We start from the raw sequence: 17,983 nt of genomic DNA, 5'->3' as shown, positions 1-17,983 counted from the left end.
ATTTCATATGTTTTATATTTTACTAGATTTTATACTCGCGCTACGCGCGAGTTTGATTTATTAATTAATTTAATTTTGTAATACTTTTAATATTGTTTTATGCAAATTTTACATTATGAGTACAATTAAAATATTAACTGTTTTTCGTATATATTTATATATATATTGAATTAATTTATAATTTTAGAATAACTAATTCTTAGCTATTTATTTGTGCTATAGAATTGTGATTGCTATTATTAATGTATTTATATTTTTTTATAAAATATATGAATTTTTAGCTTTTAATATTATATAGACTGCTCGATGCATATACACTGCTATAGAATACTATGAATACTTTATCTACCGCCATAATATTTAAGTTTTCTTTGTACTTTATTGTTTTTACAATAAATGTGTGATTATGTATATATATTGTGTGTACAGAAATACTTGAGAAACTTTTACTTAGTTATTTATATATATATATATATATAGTTTAGTTTAAAACTTAAATCATTTTTTACTTTGGTGAGGTTTAACTAATGTTAAATATTTTTGTAGGATATTTTATAGTGAAAATAAATATACTGAACTTTTACTAATGTTAAGTAATTTTATCTGCTGAAATAATAATATAAATAATCTATAGTATTAGGTTTATTCTCTACTTGAACTAATTAATTATATTTGACTGTAGTAAATCTTGTGTAACTGAAAATTTTCCTAAAATAAATCTGATATAAAAATAAATATAAATTTATGGTAAAGTAAATAATTTTAGTTTGATTTTTCAAACAAATAAGATAAAATAGTCATTGTATCTTTATTTTTTTTGATTAATTGTTTTAAATCTTATCTGAACACCCTCAACGGTTTATAAACTTAAATTTTATATATATAGTCCAGAATTATAAATTTTAATATTTTATAAAAAATAAATTTTGCAATAATTTGATATGTTTTGATTGATGGTTTTAAATCGAACGTAGAAAAACTAAATAGCTTATAACATTAATTTTATATATTATAAATTATTTAATGATATTAGAAATTTTGACAATTACATATAATCACACTAATAATTTTTGTAGTTGAAATGATATCAGAACTTTTTGTTTTACACATTGCTAATGTTTTTAGATGCAACTTTTATAGTATAGAATAATCACACTAATAGTTTATATAATTTAAATGATATTAGGAAATGTTTTTAAATATTTTTGTTACTTTAACTATTTTAACAATAATTTATTATACAAAATTGCTAACATGCTACTTTGTTAATATTACTATTTTATTTTTAATTTTTATTATAAATGTTAGTATTTTAAAGTAACTTGTCAAGTGTTAATACTAATTTAGTTTTTTATTCTTTAGAAAATATTAACATATTTACAAATAATAAATTATTATAACTAATTGTCATACTTTGGATTAATGATATTAGAAATTTTGACAATTACATATAATCAAACTAATAATTTCTGTAGTTAAAAATGATATTAGAATTTTTTTTATACATTGGTAATGTTTTTAGATGCAACTTTTATATAGTGTAGAATAGTCTCAATAACACTTTATGTAATTTAAATGATATTAGGAAATTTCTTGTATTATACATGTAAATGTTTTCAAATATTTTTGTTACTTTAACTATTTGAACATTAATTATTATTTTATTTTTGCAAAAATGTACTTTAGATTTATTATACAAAATTGATAACGTAATACATTTGTTAATATTACTATTTTACTTTTAATTTCTATTTTATAAAAAATTATTTTTATGTAACTTGTCAAATGTTAATACTTATTTTATTACTTTAATTATAGATGATATACTAATTTCGTTTTTTATTCTTTTGAAAATATTATCATTTTTTTCTAAAGTAATAAATTATAATAATAAATTGTCTTATTGTGATTGATTGTTTTAAATCTTATGTGAACATCATCAATGGCTTATAACCTCAACTTTTATGTATACTAGTGGTTGGTCCGCCCTACGGGCGGGTGAGTTTACACTAAAAATATTTCATATTAAAATATATTTTAACTTTATTGATCGAACATTTTTTTATTTTATTGATCGAATAAAATAAATATAATATATTTTTATTCTGAAATCAAATTATAATTTCATTAGATTTTGTTGGTTTGAGTTGAAAATACCACTAACATTTTTTTGTTACAAACACACAAAATTATCAAATTAAAAAGCTAAGAAAAATGTGATGATTTATATATCTTTTTTTCTATTTCACTTTGATATAGTTTAGGAAAATCTAAAGTAAGCATAAATAATATTTTATTTTATTTTTAAGATTATAATTTTAATACTATTACCATAATAGATTGTATCATGATAATAAATTAATCCACCTCTAAGCTAAATCAATTGAAAATATAATATAATGTGATAAATCATTAAAAGTTATATTTTAAAGTAATATATACATAGTTTTAATAATGTCACAAATAATAATTAATATACATATATATATATATATATATATATATATATATATATATTATTTAACAACAAATGATGTTTTATAATATATGTTTGTTTCTGTTTATATTAGATTTTCAATTTATAATGATTTATTCTTTAATTTTTAGTGTTTTACTAACTATGTTTGTAAATTATTTTAACATTTGTTGAACTTTGTTTTGAAACAAAAATATTGTTAGGAAATTTTGCTCATGCTATTTGAAAATACTTTTATTCAAAAATAGTGTTATAAATTAATAAAGTATTACACTGGTTCAAGTAATTTAGCCAAAATAACTTAAATGCAGTGTAACCATTAATAATCTGAAAATTAAAATGAACCAAACCGTATAGAGATGTTTTCTGGCAAAAAAGTTACGTGAACCTTCAATGTCAGTTCACTTCTTCTTTCCCAAGTGTGTAATGAGGATTTTGAAATTAAGTTCAGACATGGATTCAATTTTTATGTTCAAAGATGGCTGATGTGTGGATTAGTGTCTTATCTACACCTCCACATGACAGATGTGGAAATAAATTTCACGAATTCAAACATCATTAGGTTGAACTAAATAGGACGGTTCTTATCTTAGTTTCAGATTTCTGGTGTTCACGAATCCAGATAACATGAGATACAGTTTTCCCAATTATATATCTTGATACCATTGAAAATAAAGTTTGAAATTAAAAACTCAACAGCTAAAGAACATTAATCAGATCATGCTGGGTTCGTTAGAAAGAATAAGTATTACTTTATTATTATTATTGAATTCAAACTTTTAAATTTAGATAGATCATGCGCCTGCAAACTCTCTCTCTAGGGCTTAAACTCTTTGATTGGAATCCTGAAGTGTGACGGGCCGTCTTAAACGTTGGAGCTTTCTTGGAAGCAGAAGCTTCATCAGCAGAAGCTTCATCAGCAGAGCTTACGACTGCATCAGTCTGAGAAGGTTGTGGTGATGGTCAACCAGACTTTCTAAAATTACAGGACTATCATTAACTCATGTGTTGTTTTCTGAGATACTCTTGGTCAGCACAAGAGTTGGATTCAGAGTTTGGCTGACAGCACCAGGCATGTCGTCACCTGGGTAATCATCACCTCCCAGTCAGTTCTAATTCACATGGATTAATGTTAGGCATATTTTGGACATATAAATATTTAATCCACATAGATTACAAACCTACTACAAAAAAGTTAGGCACATTTGGAGACGGTTGGTGTCAAAAATACGTACCACTGGTGAAGAAATGAATTTCAAAGAGCTCAAGCTGGAAGGTCAAAGTCTGCATGATAGTATCTTGGTTACATCGTGGGAGTGCTGCCTGTTGGAGAGATTCACTCGCGCTCTGTGGAATTTTTGAAAATGAGAAAAGCTAACATAAGAACATGTAGACTGCTTAAACTGAAAAGGATATTAGGGGAGTCCAGACATTACCATGAGTTGAGCAACATCTGCGATGAGAACATTTGTCATCTTATTTCATGTGAAAGACATGAATCCACGCTGCAGTTTTAGGTAGCATTTAGAGTAGGAGCAGTAGAACCATCCATTAGTGGTGTAAAACTTTGCAGTCTACATGGTCCACAGAAGGAGGAAAGTTATAAGCATGTGGGGATCCAGTTTATGAGCTAACATATAGGTAAAAACGAAGGAAGTTAACCAAAATGTGGTGGAGAGTTAAGAACGTAGTTGTTCAGCTCAGCAAGAGTTACTGGTTCAATTTTCTTCACACCTACATACTTGGAAGCTGTGGAGCTGCTACCATCATCAGATCCATATAACCTACTAAATAAGTAAAAAAACTCCCTCATGTTCGAGAACAACGTCTCCATTATATCTTAGACAACAGTTACAGTTTGGTAAGTCTTACACTGCAAGAACACTCTGGCCGGCAAGGTATTCATTGTCAAAATATAAGTTTGTTCCAGCCTTCCAGGGGTAGCAACAGGAGAAGCCGACCTGCAATGACACATGAGAAAATTTAGTACGCTCTCCTCCAAATAATTTTAATTTTTGTGTTTATGTTTGTGGCAACAATGACTTTAGGCTCCAACCCCGATACCTCTAATTAATGATGAAGCTGATTTACGGAAAGGAGTTTAGGTTTATCATGAAACTAAAGACATTAACCAACCCCAAAAGAACATCGACGATTAACTTTTAAACAATGAATGGCCTGATTCTCATTGTTAAAGGTGGTCTTGATGCCACAAACATCACCAAAAACGTCTGCAAGAGAATATTTGTAATTAACGGTTAATAAGGAAGGAGTTAGTTGCAGCCAATCATTGTTAGAGAACGGGAAAAGCATGAGTGGTAAGGTATACCCGGAAAATCCACGTTCGTATTAGCCAAAGCCATAAGCTGGCAAGTCAGGTCTCCTGTCAATCGAGCCTCCCAGAACTGAATCAGACGGAACCTCAAATCGGCCGAGCGAAACATCTCTGAAGAACATCACTTGGTCTTCTCGTTAGGTTTCTCCACAACGGCGGATGAAGCAGTGGACTTCCCATTTGGTTTCGGAGTTGCAGAGGCGGCGACGGTCTTCTTGCTGGTATTGCGGATGCTGGAGACTAAAGAATTGCCGGTGGGTTCGATCGGGATGAGTGTCTAAGAATTCTTATCAACTTTGATCGAAAATAAGCTAGCAAAAGATATTCATATATAGAAAAACAGAGAAGAAGGCGAAAGGCATCCACTGATTAGAGCTTTTAGTAGGGAAGTTACTCCTTCAAACGGAAGAGAAGAGAAATGGAAGAGGTAAGAGATGGAAGTCGAAAGATGAAGTCAGATCCAAGTTAGAATCGTTAGAATCGAAGTTGGGTTTACGGAGAAAACGTCGGCCATCAAACAGGCCTAAAAGAAGATAAGCCTACTGATCAAACAGCCTAAAAAAGAAAAAAAGCCCAAACAAAACCATCATTAAATGACGTCGACAAATACTTCATTTCTATTGGCCGAATTTCCTGTCTGATGTGGATGCAGTAAGAGGGCTTCATTTGCTGCTTTTAGTATAGTCTAGAATTGGAAAATTTTCATATTTTAGAAAAAGATAAAATTTTGCAATAATTTTACATGTTTTGATTGATTGTTTTAAGTTGAATGTAGACAATCGAAATTTCTTATAACATTAACTTTTATATATTATAAATTATTTAATGATATTAGAAACTTTGACAATTACATATAATCACACTAATGATTTCTGTAGTTAAAATGATATTAGAATTTTTTTTGTTTAATACATTGCAAATGTTTTAGATGTTTTTATTACTTTAACTATTTCAAAATTGATTTACTATTTTATTTTAGCATGAAATGTACTTTTCATCTATTACACTAAATAGCTAGCATAATATTTTTGCTAATATTACTATTTTTCTTTTGATTTTCTATTTTATCTTAAAATTTAACATTTTAAATAACTTGTCAAATGTTATTATTTATTTTATTAGTTTAAATTTTAAATGTAACATCAATTTCGTTTTTAATTATTTTTGTTTTGAAAATATTAACATTTTAAAAAATTATAAATTGTAATGATGAATATCATATTTTGATTGGTGGTTTTAGATCATTTTTTTTAATATGGACACCATGCTTTAACATTTTAAAAAATAATAAATAAGTTGTTTTTCCTACTAGAACTAATTTAAATTATTTTTTATTTTATTTTGGTATAAATTGTATTTTTGAATTATTATATCTACTAAGAAGTAATTTTACTATTATTATTTTGCTTTCTATTTTTCATTTTATTATAACAATTACCATTTATGTAAGTAAGTTGTCAAATGTTAATAAGTACTTTGTTAGTTTAAGTTATATATAGAATATTAGTTTCGTTTCAAAAATATTTTTGGAAATATTAACATTTTAGAAAATAATAAATTAAGATGATGATTGTCATATTTTTATTGGTGCTAGGTTTTCAACTCGCGCTACGCGCGAGTTTGTTTTAATAATCTTAATTTTTTTATTTAAATATGTTAAAAAAAAATATTTTTATTTTTATTTGTATATTTAATTTTTTACACAATTATATTCTTTACATAGCTAATATTTTATATTTTTTGTTTGTATATGTAAATATATAACTCTATCGATAATAGTATATATATTTTTTATTAATCACAATTTGAAATAACTATATAGACTGTTTCGATGGGTCTTAATTAGTTACTACTGCACTTTTATAAATATTTTTACTATTGTTTTTTTTCATTTTAAATGTCATAAAGATTACTTCATATGCATAATTTATAACTTTGGTTTGCCATTACAAAATAATTAAAAAATAAGTATGACTATTATACGAAAAAGAATTCTCAGCTACATGAATAATGCATCACTACATTGCCAAAACCATCGACATGAACTATATATTACATGACCACATCTCAAAACTATCATGTGCTATGTTGATAACACCATCAAAATCTATCTAATAGCTAAAAAGTTTTTTTTGATTTGAAACCCGACAATTTCTAATGAGGTTTTAACATATTATCACATGTACTCGGATATATAAAATCACTTTTGAATTATTGATTTTCGTATTTATTTTTCTTTCGATCTTTTGTATGTTTGTTATAGTCTATTTCTAAGAGTTTAGTTGATAAACTTCTTACCAAATCTTGCTAGATCGATTTCGAATCTGAAACATCTTTTACTATTGGAAGGATGTTTATGGTGTAAGCAACATAACACCTTAAGGATGTTGTCATGTGAATCATATACTTTATTTTGTCCTAGATACATTTCGTTTTTCTATATGTGCATCCATGAAGTTGTATATAGTTTATATAGCTCATAATCATTTTTCTATTATTATATACTTATTGTGTGCATAAGTAAATATGTCTTTGAGATAATATAATTTTATTCGTTTAAATACATATTTGAGAGTATAATATTTAGAATTTTTTAATCATATTTATTTTGATGAAATTGAAATAATATTAAATTTTTTTTTGTTAGATATAAGAAAAGGAAATAAATATAGATTTTTGACTACGGTTAAGTGTTTTTAATTAAAATAAGAATTTATAATAGTAGATATATTTCCTACTTGATTTGGTCATAATATAAATTATTGCCGAAAGTATGATGGTTTATTAGTTCACATATTTTTTTCTTATTGTTTGAAGTTTGTCAGAATTTCATTGTTTTCAATTTATTCATTAATTTCCCATAATACCAATTGATTAATGTATAATTAATATTTTTCATATCTTTCTCATCAGTTGCCGCAGAGATTATAGTCTAATGTTAATACTATTAAAATATTAATAAAATTTTAAATAATTTAAAAAACGATAATTCAGTTATTGTGTGCATATATATTTGAAATATTTTAATATGTGTGTTTAATTAATGAATAAATTGGCATTTATTCATACATCAGTTATACGTGATTTTTGTGTCTTTAACATATTTTATTAAAATTGTTCTTCAAATATATTTTTGATAAAACTCGTGTGAAATCATTTTAAAATTATATGTTACGTTGATCACATAATAAAGTTTCATAAACACAGATTGTTTTCAATTTTATTTTTAAGTTACATCAAAGAAGTATAAATAGTCACCATGTACGTGTTTTATTGTTAATGAATTATAATTTTTAGATTACCTAAATTTTCAGGTTTGTTTTATTAAATCTTATTTGGTTAGTTTAATGAAGATTTAGATTAAAATTTTCTAATAACATTTATTTTGAAACATAATATATTAATTTTTTCAAATTTTAGTTGTTGATGAGTAAAGTAAATTTAAATTCATTTGATTGAAAAAATGTAATTTAAAATCACATCAGTAAACAACATGTGTCTTACATGTGTCTTACACATGTGGATTACTTTCACCATCATTTATTTTTAATAAAATTTATACTTATTATTGTAAATCAAAAAATGAATTGGCTACATTAAAAAGGACCAAAATTAATAAATTTTAATGCTAATTTAACATATTTTGATATTCTAAATTATATGTGAATAGTTTTTAATAATATATAGCCTCTATCCTAAAATGTCTGTGTAATTTGGTTTTCTTATTTTTAGATTAATTATAAATATAACTAATTTATTAGACGTAATACTTTAGACTCATTATTTATAATAAGAGCAATCTATTCAAAGAGATCATATATATATATATATATATATATATATATATATTGACAACATGCCATTGAAGTTAACTAATTAGAAATTTTGTTGAAACCTTTAATATTACTTTTTAGCTTAGTTTTCGATTTTAATTATTTACTTTTACATTACTAAAAATCTTCACTGCAATGTATTTGTTTTATATTATTAAAAGTATTGACTATAATTTATTTTTAGCAATTTTCATTCAATTGCCTATGTCACAAGAGAAACTCAAAATCTTAATTTTGTTGAACATGTTAAAAATAATAAAACGTTTTTGAGTAGGGGTTTAACTAACTAATGGTATCGACCAACCCAATGTAGACAACTTTTTGGAAATATTGATTTTTGATAATAGTAAATTAAAATGATGACTTGTCATATTTTGATCTGATTTTAAAATCATATGTGTTTTCACTTCTTATAGCTTCGATTAAAAACTTTCGTATTCTATTTTAAAATGTTAATTTTCCAAAATAAAAACTATATATATTCAAAAAACATATTGTTGGTTTATGTTATTTAAAATGTAATTCAAAATTATAAGTGATTTAAATTACTATAGATTTAAATTTTACAAATCATATATATTAATTGGTTTATATTGATTTTTTTTTTATTAGTAACTGTATTTTGATGGATTTCTATCTTATTTTAGAAAATTATATATTTGGAATTTTTTATTCAAAAATAATAAACTAAAATAATGATTTAGCATATTATAATTGGTGATTTTAAATCATATGTTCAATGGCTTATAGCCTCAACATATTATAAGAAGAAGTATTTTTTTGTTAATATTACAATTCTAATTTTCATTTTCCATTTTACTATAATAATACCATTTAAAGCAAGTTGTCAAATGTTAATACTTATGTTATTAATTCAAGTTATATATATAGTATTAATTTTGTTTCATTTATATATTGGAGATATTAACATTTTTTAAAATAATAAAATAATCTATTTTTCTACTTTGACTTTTTAACATTAATTTCTATTTTATTTTGGTATGAAATGTATTTTAGATTTATTTTATCTAAAAAGAAGTAATTTTTTGTTACTACAACTATTTTGATTTTCCATTTTTCTATAACAGTTACCATTCATTTAAGTAAGTTGTTAAATATTAATATTTATTTTGTTAGTTTAAGTTATATAAATAATATTAATTTCGTTTTTATTTTTTTTGGAAATATTAAGATTTTTAAAAAATAATAAATTAAAATCTGATTTGTCATCTTCAATTGGAAATTTATTTTGCTTTACTTTAAGTTTTTTTGGAAATTTTAACATTTTAAAAAATGAATAAATCTTTTTTTGTCATCATGAATAAATCATAATGATCAAAATAAATATTCATAATGTCATAATTAATATATTCTTAATTATTTATTGTTAAATTTCGAAATTCTTATATATATTAAGTTAATATTTGTGTAATGTTTTTACTTTTGTTAGTTTACCTTATTCGATATTGATTTGTATTTTATTACAAAATAAACAGTTTTTTGGAAATATTGTCATTTAAAAAAATGTAAAATAACGATTTGTCATAATACGATTGGCCTTTTAAAATCCTATGTGGACGCTTTCAATGTCTTATAGCCTCAACTTTTATTAGTATAGACTAGATTTTATACTCGCGCTACGCGTGAGTCTGTATTAATATTTTTTTTACTTTTATAATAACTTTAAAACTAATTATTTATCTGATTTATATAAGAGAAATTGCCAAATATACCATTTTCATGATACCACTTTTCATTTCTACACTAACCAACTTTACCACTAAATTTTTAATTGATAAAGTACTTTTATACCCCTAACTAACTAAGCATCTTATTTCTCTTATATTTCACGAGTCCGAGTCGAGTCCGTCGCCGCCCAATTACTTCGCCATAGCTGTTCTCATCAACTGCATCGCCATGCTCGTCTGGTGAAAATCCAGCGGTGAAGATCCAGCGAGTGGCTCCGGGAGCTCGAAATGCGTCGGAGCTCGAAACGCATCGGAGCTCGAAACACTCGCAATCCTCACTCGCTGTCAGGTATCTCTCCTTTACTCGATCCGCCTTACACTCAGCTCTGTCTTATTCGTCGTGCTCAGCTTAGTCATGTTCTGGGTCGAGCTCGTGCTCCACTGTCATCAGGAGTTGCAGTCTTCTCGTAACGGAGAAAGCACGAAGCACTAATGGTGGATTTGAGATGTTTTGCACATCTGGTCCTCCTTCTTTTGTATATTTACGATCTGACCCCTTAACTATTAGATTTGCAGAAAGGTCCACTCGAATCAAACCCTGAATATTTGGTATATTCTTATAAGAATTTTATAAATGTTTATAAATCATTTATAGGAATATATATAAACTATTGATAAATGTTTATATGATTTCTAAATCTTTAAAATGATTTAGAAACATTTATAAATTATTTATTATCCTTATAAAAGATATACTGATTTTATAAACTCTTATAAATGAATTATACTTTAATAATTTATATAAAAAGCCCTATCAACTGATTTTATAAACTCTTATAAAATCTTATTAATTGTTTTATAAACCATTATAAATAATCTTTTATTTCTTATAAATAATTTACAAACATTTATAATAGAATTATAGACACTTATAATAGCTTTATGAGTATTTACTTCTAAAGTTATGTAAAGATTTATAAATTCTTATAAAAGATTTATAAACTCTTGAAAAAGATTATTAACTCTTATAAATTGTGCTATGAGAATATTAAACTCTTATAATTTTTTATAAACCCTTATATACAGATTCATAAACTTTTATAAATATATATTTATAAAACCTTATAAATGATTTATAAGTTCTTATAAATGGTTTTATAAACCCTTATAAGAGGCTGAATTGAAGCTGAGATTTCTCTTATTATCTTGAATTGTTTTTCTTTTTCAGTTTGTTCCAATACGGCGATGCACTAGAATCACATGGTGGCTTTTTGGTGGCTTCCATTGCTGGAAAAGAGGCTTCGATGAAGTTGTAGTCAACATTGATGATTCCAAGAGAAGAGATTGATGTGAGTGGCAAAGGAGCCAATGCTCCAAGGACACCTACAAGGAAGCGGATCACGTCTTCCCTTGAGAGACAGCAAAACTTGTCCCGCCTTGAAGCCTTGGAAGTAGCAGGCCTGTTGGAGTCATTGGATGATAGACCGCTGCTACTGCTAGAGTTTTGCTGTTCCAGAAATGATTTCTGAGAGGAAAGGAAGTGCAGAAACAAGCTAATAAAAAGAAACTCCTCAAGTCATAGAGATTTAAGTTCAGAATCATTAGTCAAGTTCAATTGCAGTTGATGGGTTTGTTGCCAATATATGGAATGAGATGGGAAGCTCAACTTCAGGACAGGCTAAGGATGTGTCAGAAATCTATGGTGTGTTGGCTAGAGCAGAAAAGCAGAACATAATGCTTTAAAATTAAAGCAGTTCAATGATTTTGTATACTCTTATAAGTTTTTTACAAACTCTTAAAATAATTATAAACTCTTATAAATTGATTTATAAACTCTTATAAATTGATTTATAAATTCTTATAAATTAATTTATAAACCTTTATAATTTTTTTTTAACTCTTATAAATTGATTTATGAACTCTTATAAATAAAGGAGAATTATGAGTAATGTTTTAATATGATTTTTAATTCATATAAAATTTTTTATTAGGGACAATTTTATAAATACCATTTTCATGGTACCCTTATAAATGATTTATTTAACCCCTAAAATGATTTATAAAATCTTATAAACAGTTTATAAAATTCTCAAAAATGGTTTATAAAGTCTATAAACCCTTATAATCGATTTACCAGCTCTTATAAACGATTTATAAACTTAATAAAAGATTTGTAGATCATTTATAAACATTTATAAGCAATTTATAACCGATTTATAAACATTTATAAATTACACATATATTCATGATGCTTTTGATTTTCTAAATAATTAAATAGTTTAGAAATACTTAAGAATTTCTTATAAACCCTTATAACAATCTTATATAGAATTTTAAAATATATTTTATTAGCTCTGATAGATAAATTTAAGAATAATATTATTCTATATATGATTTTTAAATCCTTATAAATAATTTTATTAGCCTTTATAAATGATTTAGTCAACCCTTATATATAAGAGGTATAAACTTATTTGTAAGAGCTAATAAATTATTTATAGATATTTATAATTAATTGGTTTTAAGCTAATAATAGGTGAATCTATTTATCACCAATTGGTTTTAAGCTGAAAATCCATCTAACTAATTTATAAGGGTTTATAAAATTATTTATAAGGTTTGTAAACTTGTTTATACTGGTTTATAAGCTGATTTATTAAGGTGTTATAAACTAATTTATTAAGATTTCTAAGTTAATGTATAAAAACCTTATCAAATGATTCATAGAGTTTATAACTTAATTTTTTTTTGACGAATTTTATAACTTAATTTATAAACAGATTTATTAATGCCAATAAAACCTTATAAAAGACTGAGAGTTGTTATAAATGATTTATAAACCATCATAAATGATTTAGAAAACCATTATAAATAATTGATAAATTAATTATAAATTAGTTTATAAATATTCATTGCATTTTAATATGATTTTATAAACTCTTATAAAATATTTGACACGTATAAGCCATTTTGTAAATATTTATAAATGATTTAGAAGCACTTATAAAAAAATTTAAACTATTATACGTAATTTATAAATCTTTATAAATAAATTATTAATCCTCAATAGTCTTGCATATAATTATGTACTCTTATAAATGAGTTTGTATAACTAAATTCAAACTCCAAAGGTGTAGTTTCTCCTTATTGGCTCAAGGTAAGTCAAACTCCATATGCTTTTTCTTGCTTCGATATTCTTCAAGAGCCTGGCTCTCACGGAAAATCACCGGGAAGCTTGCTGAAATTTGTTCAAAAACCCATAAGACTCTCCAGGGGAGCTCACACCCACTCGTCAACGACATTCGATAGATATTCCATGGCCTGAAAATGATAGAACCATAAACAGTATCAAAGTAATAATGGACATCTTCTCAGGTCGTTCTTATGCAGAATCCTATAAAAGAAAATGAAGAGTTTTATGTACCTGTTTGTACCCAATGGCACGAGTATCAGAACTTGTGTTTGGAAGAAGACCAAGATCAAGAAGCCATCTAGCTTCTGACAACACTCCTTCCGCACCTGATGTTGAGAGACAATAAGAAGAATGAACATATACAAAACTGCATATGACACAGTAGGTTGCACTTGTCTTTACCTGAAAGCATGTCTTCACATCTGAAATCTGTAGAGATCAACTCGTATGTTTCATATACCTTTCTAGCTATCAGTTTCTGATGGCTTGGCTGATCCAACATCAAGGCCTCTGTACATCTGTGGTCAATCAAAACAAAAAGCAAGAATCTTTTTCTTAATAACACCAAAGTTGTGGAACTGACCAAACAACTAAGAAGAAGAAAGAAAGAAACTTCAACATTTCAGTTTTATTCTTAAATTTAAGACCCTATTAAATGGCCTAAAGAAGTGTTCAAACTCGGAGTCCTATGCACTATACATGAGCTATAAAACACATGTGGGGCTATTAGAATGCTCAAAGCTTTTTTTACTGTGATAACGTTCCACTTCTTCTTACCCACTGGTAAAGCTGCAGATCATCTTTCCTAGCAGAACTTTTGATGGGAAGCCATTGCCAAGCTACCTGTAGAAGAGAAACAAGGCTTCTTACTTACCACTATCATCAAACTCACTAAGAATCATCTTTATAAAAAACGGAGATAAATTAGTGACCTTCTCGTCAGGTGGAGGATGTAGCTTTAAGTGGGTAACATCAATTGAAGGCATAAGTGGCGCAACGCCTCCCGTAAGCGCATAAACCTGCAATTCAACAAAAATATTAACACAATTCAAGTCTTAGACTAAAATCAAAAATTCAATAGATTCCAGGGCTTGCGACTCAATAATCACACATCCAGAAAACTCAATATCCCCACGAACCACTGCTGCCTCATCTCGCTGTTCTCCACCACATGAGGAGGAACCGATGATCTCTTCCTCCAAATCGAGATCCCGCACTCCGTCGACTCTCGGACGAATCGTGGATTCCACCGTCTCCGTTTCGTAGAACTCGACCATCTCTGGCTTCTGCACCGTCAGATGAAGACGGCAAATTTGATGAAATCTCCATGGCTGAGCTCGGCGATGGATCCAGACAGGAAAGAAAAAAGAATGATGGATTGAGGATAAGGTTAGTTTAGTCTTTTTCATTTTAAAAAAGTGGTATTTTTGAAAATGATATTTGAATAGTGGTATAATTAAAAAGTGGTACAAGAAAAAGTGTATTAGTAAAATTTCCCCTTTATATAATTTTTTTATCTGAAACATGATTCGTTGATTTTTTTATTTATGTTTATTTTATAACTATACCCTCTTATTAGCTATTTAGTTTTTTGAATTTTAAATGTAATATTTATGTTTATAAACATATTCATAATTTTTGAAAAATGTTAATTTGTATTTTGAAATATTATATAAATTTCTTGATGCATGTAAACTGCCAATACATTATAATATTTTGTGAAACATTTTACATATATTTTACTTGACTACATAAAAGATTAAAGTGTTTGAAAAAACATAAAAGATTAAAACTATCTTGCATAATATCTAATTTTTCTTAATAGTCAAAAAACTTTACTTGATGTAAAATAATATGTGAATTAATAAAATTTAGAATCTATAGTATTAGAGTTATCTACTTGATGAAATTAATAATTTGTATTTTAGTTAAGCTTGTATGATCATATAATGTAATATATTATAATTTATTTTTTGGTACAGTAGTCAATATTTGATTTTTGGTGTTTACATGAAGATTTTTGGGATACTTTGAAACTTTTACATAATTTTGATAATTGTTTTTCTTTTCTAGTTGCTAAATACTGACAATAAAATAGCAAAAATCTTAGATAGCGTATTCATTGTAATCTTGAGACTTTTTTTTCTAAATGTTCAAAATCTATAAATTTTGTATGTTTTTAGTTTGTTGATTATAATACTTAGATAGTATATTTTATTTTCATAAATTCATATTGATTGTTCCTTCTATCATTCTTTTATGTTATCTTTCATGCTAATTTATTGTTATAAATTTTATTTAAAATCTTAATAACTTATTTGACGTGCTTGCTTAGGCTCTTTATTATTAATCTACCTTATAAACATTATGCTCTAAATATTTTTCTTCGACATAACTCAACAAAGAGCATCGTAAATTTTATATGTTTTATGAGGTGCATCAGACTAATGAATCAATGATTATAAGAGTTCATCATGTAGTTTGCTTTAAAAATAATAATTTTTAAAAATCTTGTAAATCGCACCATGTTAAATTGATTTCAGTATAGTTTATTTGGTTAGTTTCTATGAATATTTTGACTGTAACTGCCTAAAATAATATTTGTCAAAGCATAAGATAATAGTGTTGATTAATATTAAAATATTAATGGATAAATAAATTTGTTAATTTCTTTTGATTGATCAAAAAAAATTGAATTTCATAAATAAATTGTGGCTTGGGCCTCTCACTTTATTCTCTTACTTAACATTTTTAGAGAGAGCAGTATATCCAGTATTTTCTGGTGTGATATACTTTTATCTATCAGATTTTGTCTTCGGCTTGTATGATTTACTCTCCACTGCAGAGTTTTTCGTTTTCGTTCAATGTTATTATCCATCCACTTCAAACCATATATTTCTTGATGTGTTCCTTGTTCATGAGGATTATGCGATTTTTGATTTGGATATTATTAAAGAAAATACATTTGATATTGATTTCTAATTTAATTTGAAAATACACTTTCTGAAATTTTATTTTCAAGAGTATATTTTCTTTTGTGTCCTTGCAAGTAAAAATCGTGTATTCTTTATAATTTATTTTAATTCTTCTCTTGTTAAATTTCCAAATATTTTGTATATATATGAGTCAATTCCATTTTAATGATTTATTTATTAGTTTGCCTTATTTGATGTTGAATTCTATTTATCAATTATAATTTTCATATTTTATTGGTGGTTTTAAATTTTATATGGATGTTTTCAATGACTTATAGCCTCAACTTTTATATAGTATAGATAAAATAATGATTTAACATATTTTGGTGTTTTAAAATAATATGTGAATATTCTCAATGATTTATAGCCTCAACTTATATATAGTATATATGTTATTTCAATAGCATATAACCTAAACTTTGAAACCATGAGTCAAAATTATTATTTATAAATTTTTAAAAGCCTTGCATTTTCAAAAACTAATTCTTATTTTATATTTTATTTGAATGTTAAATGTCGAAATATTATATATATTAAGTGAGTTTATATATAATGTTTTACTTTTATTAAGTTTCATTGTTTGATATTGGTTTCTATTTTATTTTTAAATGAAAATTGTTTTAGAAATATTGACATTTTTTAAAATAAAAATTTAAATAATAACTTTTCAAAATATAATTGATTATTTCAAATTCTGTGTGGACACCTTTAGTGCTTATAGCCTCAAATTTCTTTTATAATGAACTTTTATATAATATAGATTTATGTTAAATTTCCAAATAATTTGTATATATATATATATATATATATATATATATATATATATATATATGAGCCAATTCCATTTAATTAATTATCTAATAGTTTGCCTTTTTGACACTTAATTCCATTTTGTATCCAAATAATCAATTTTGGAAAATTTTAACATTTTTAAAAATAGTAAACTAAAATTGTTATATTTATATTTTGATTGATTGCTTATAGTCATGTCCTATATGTATATTCTCAATGGATTTTTAGCTGTCAGTTTTTATATAGTAAATAAAATGACGATTTAGCATATTTTGGTGTTTTTAATAATATTATGTGAACATTCTCAATTATTTGTACTTTCAACGTATAAATAGTATATGCTATTTGTCAATATTTTCATTAGCATATAGCATAAAATTTGAAAATTATAAGTTAAATTTATTTAATTATAATTTTTTTGAAAGCCTTGTATTTTTAAATTAATTATTATTTTATATTTTATATTTTATTTAAGTTTCGTAAAATATTTAAATATTAAGTTAACTTATTTATAATGTCTTACTTTTGTAAATTTACCTTATTTGATATTAATTTATATTTAGTCTAAAATAAACAATTTTTTGGTAATATTGACATTTTTAAAAATAATAAACAAAAAATCTGATTTTGCATATTTTTTATTGGTGGTTTTAAATCCTATGTGGACGCTCTCAATGGCTTAAAGCTTCAA

At 25.5% G+C, this 17,983-nt stretch overlaps 1 protein-coding gene across 2 annotated transcripts; it reads right to left on the bottom strand.

Moving 5' to 3' along the window:
• Positions 1 to 13,353: 13,353 nt before the first annotated feature.
• Positions 13,354 to 14,911, bottom strand: LOC108839850 (uncharacterized). Of its 2 annotated transcripts, none has more exons than XM_057007547.1 (6): positions 14,635 to 14,911; positions 14,458 to 14,544; positions 14,303 to 14,368; positions 13,928 to 14,043; positions 13,757 to 13,851; positions 13,354 to 13,653 (listed from the first exon to the last, which is right to left on the bottom strand). In XM_057007547.1, the coding sequence occupies exons 1-4, from the start codon at positions 14,800 to 14,802 to the stop codon at positions 13,990 to 13,992; spliced, it is 375 nt and encodes a 124-aa protein (XP_056863527.1). In that variant the 5' UTR covers positions 14,803 to 14,911; the 3' UTR covers positions 13,354 to 13,653; positions 13,757 to 13,851; positions 13,928 to 13,989. The 2 variants fall into 2 exon arrangements, with proteins under 2 accessions (XP_056863527.1, XP_018468130.2); XM_018612628.2 differs by having other exon boundaries at positions 14,665 to 14,908.
• Between the last annotated feature and the right edge of the window lie 3,072 nt (positions 14,912 to 17,983).

Source organism: Raphanus sativus, chromosome 4 (genome assembly GCF_000801105.2).
Source record: "Raphanus sativus cultivar WK10039 chromosome 4, ASM80110v3, whole genome shotgun sequence".
NCBI classification, from domain to species: Eukaryota; Viridiplantae; Streptophyta; class Magnoliopsida; order Brassicales; family Brassicaceae; genus Raphanus; species Raphanus sativus.
This window is presented reverse-complemented; position numbering and strand designations above follow the sequence as displayed.

Coding starts and splice junctions, on each gene's coding strand:
- LOC108839850 (XM_057007547.1), bottom strand. CDS start 14,802: ATGGTCGAGTTCTACGAAACGGAGACGGTGGAATCCACGATTCGTCCG. Junction 14,369..14,457: donor ATCCTCCACCTGACGAGAAG/GTCACTAATTTA, acceptor TCTCTTCTACAG/GTAGCTTGGCAATGGCTTCC. Junction 14,044..14,302: donor ATCTGCAGCTTTACCAGTGG/GTAAGAAGAAGT, acceptor GATTGACCACAG/ATGTACAGAGGCCTTGATGT.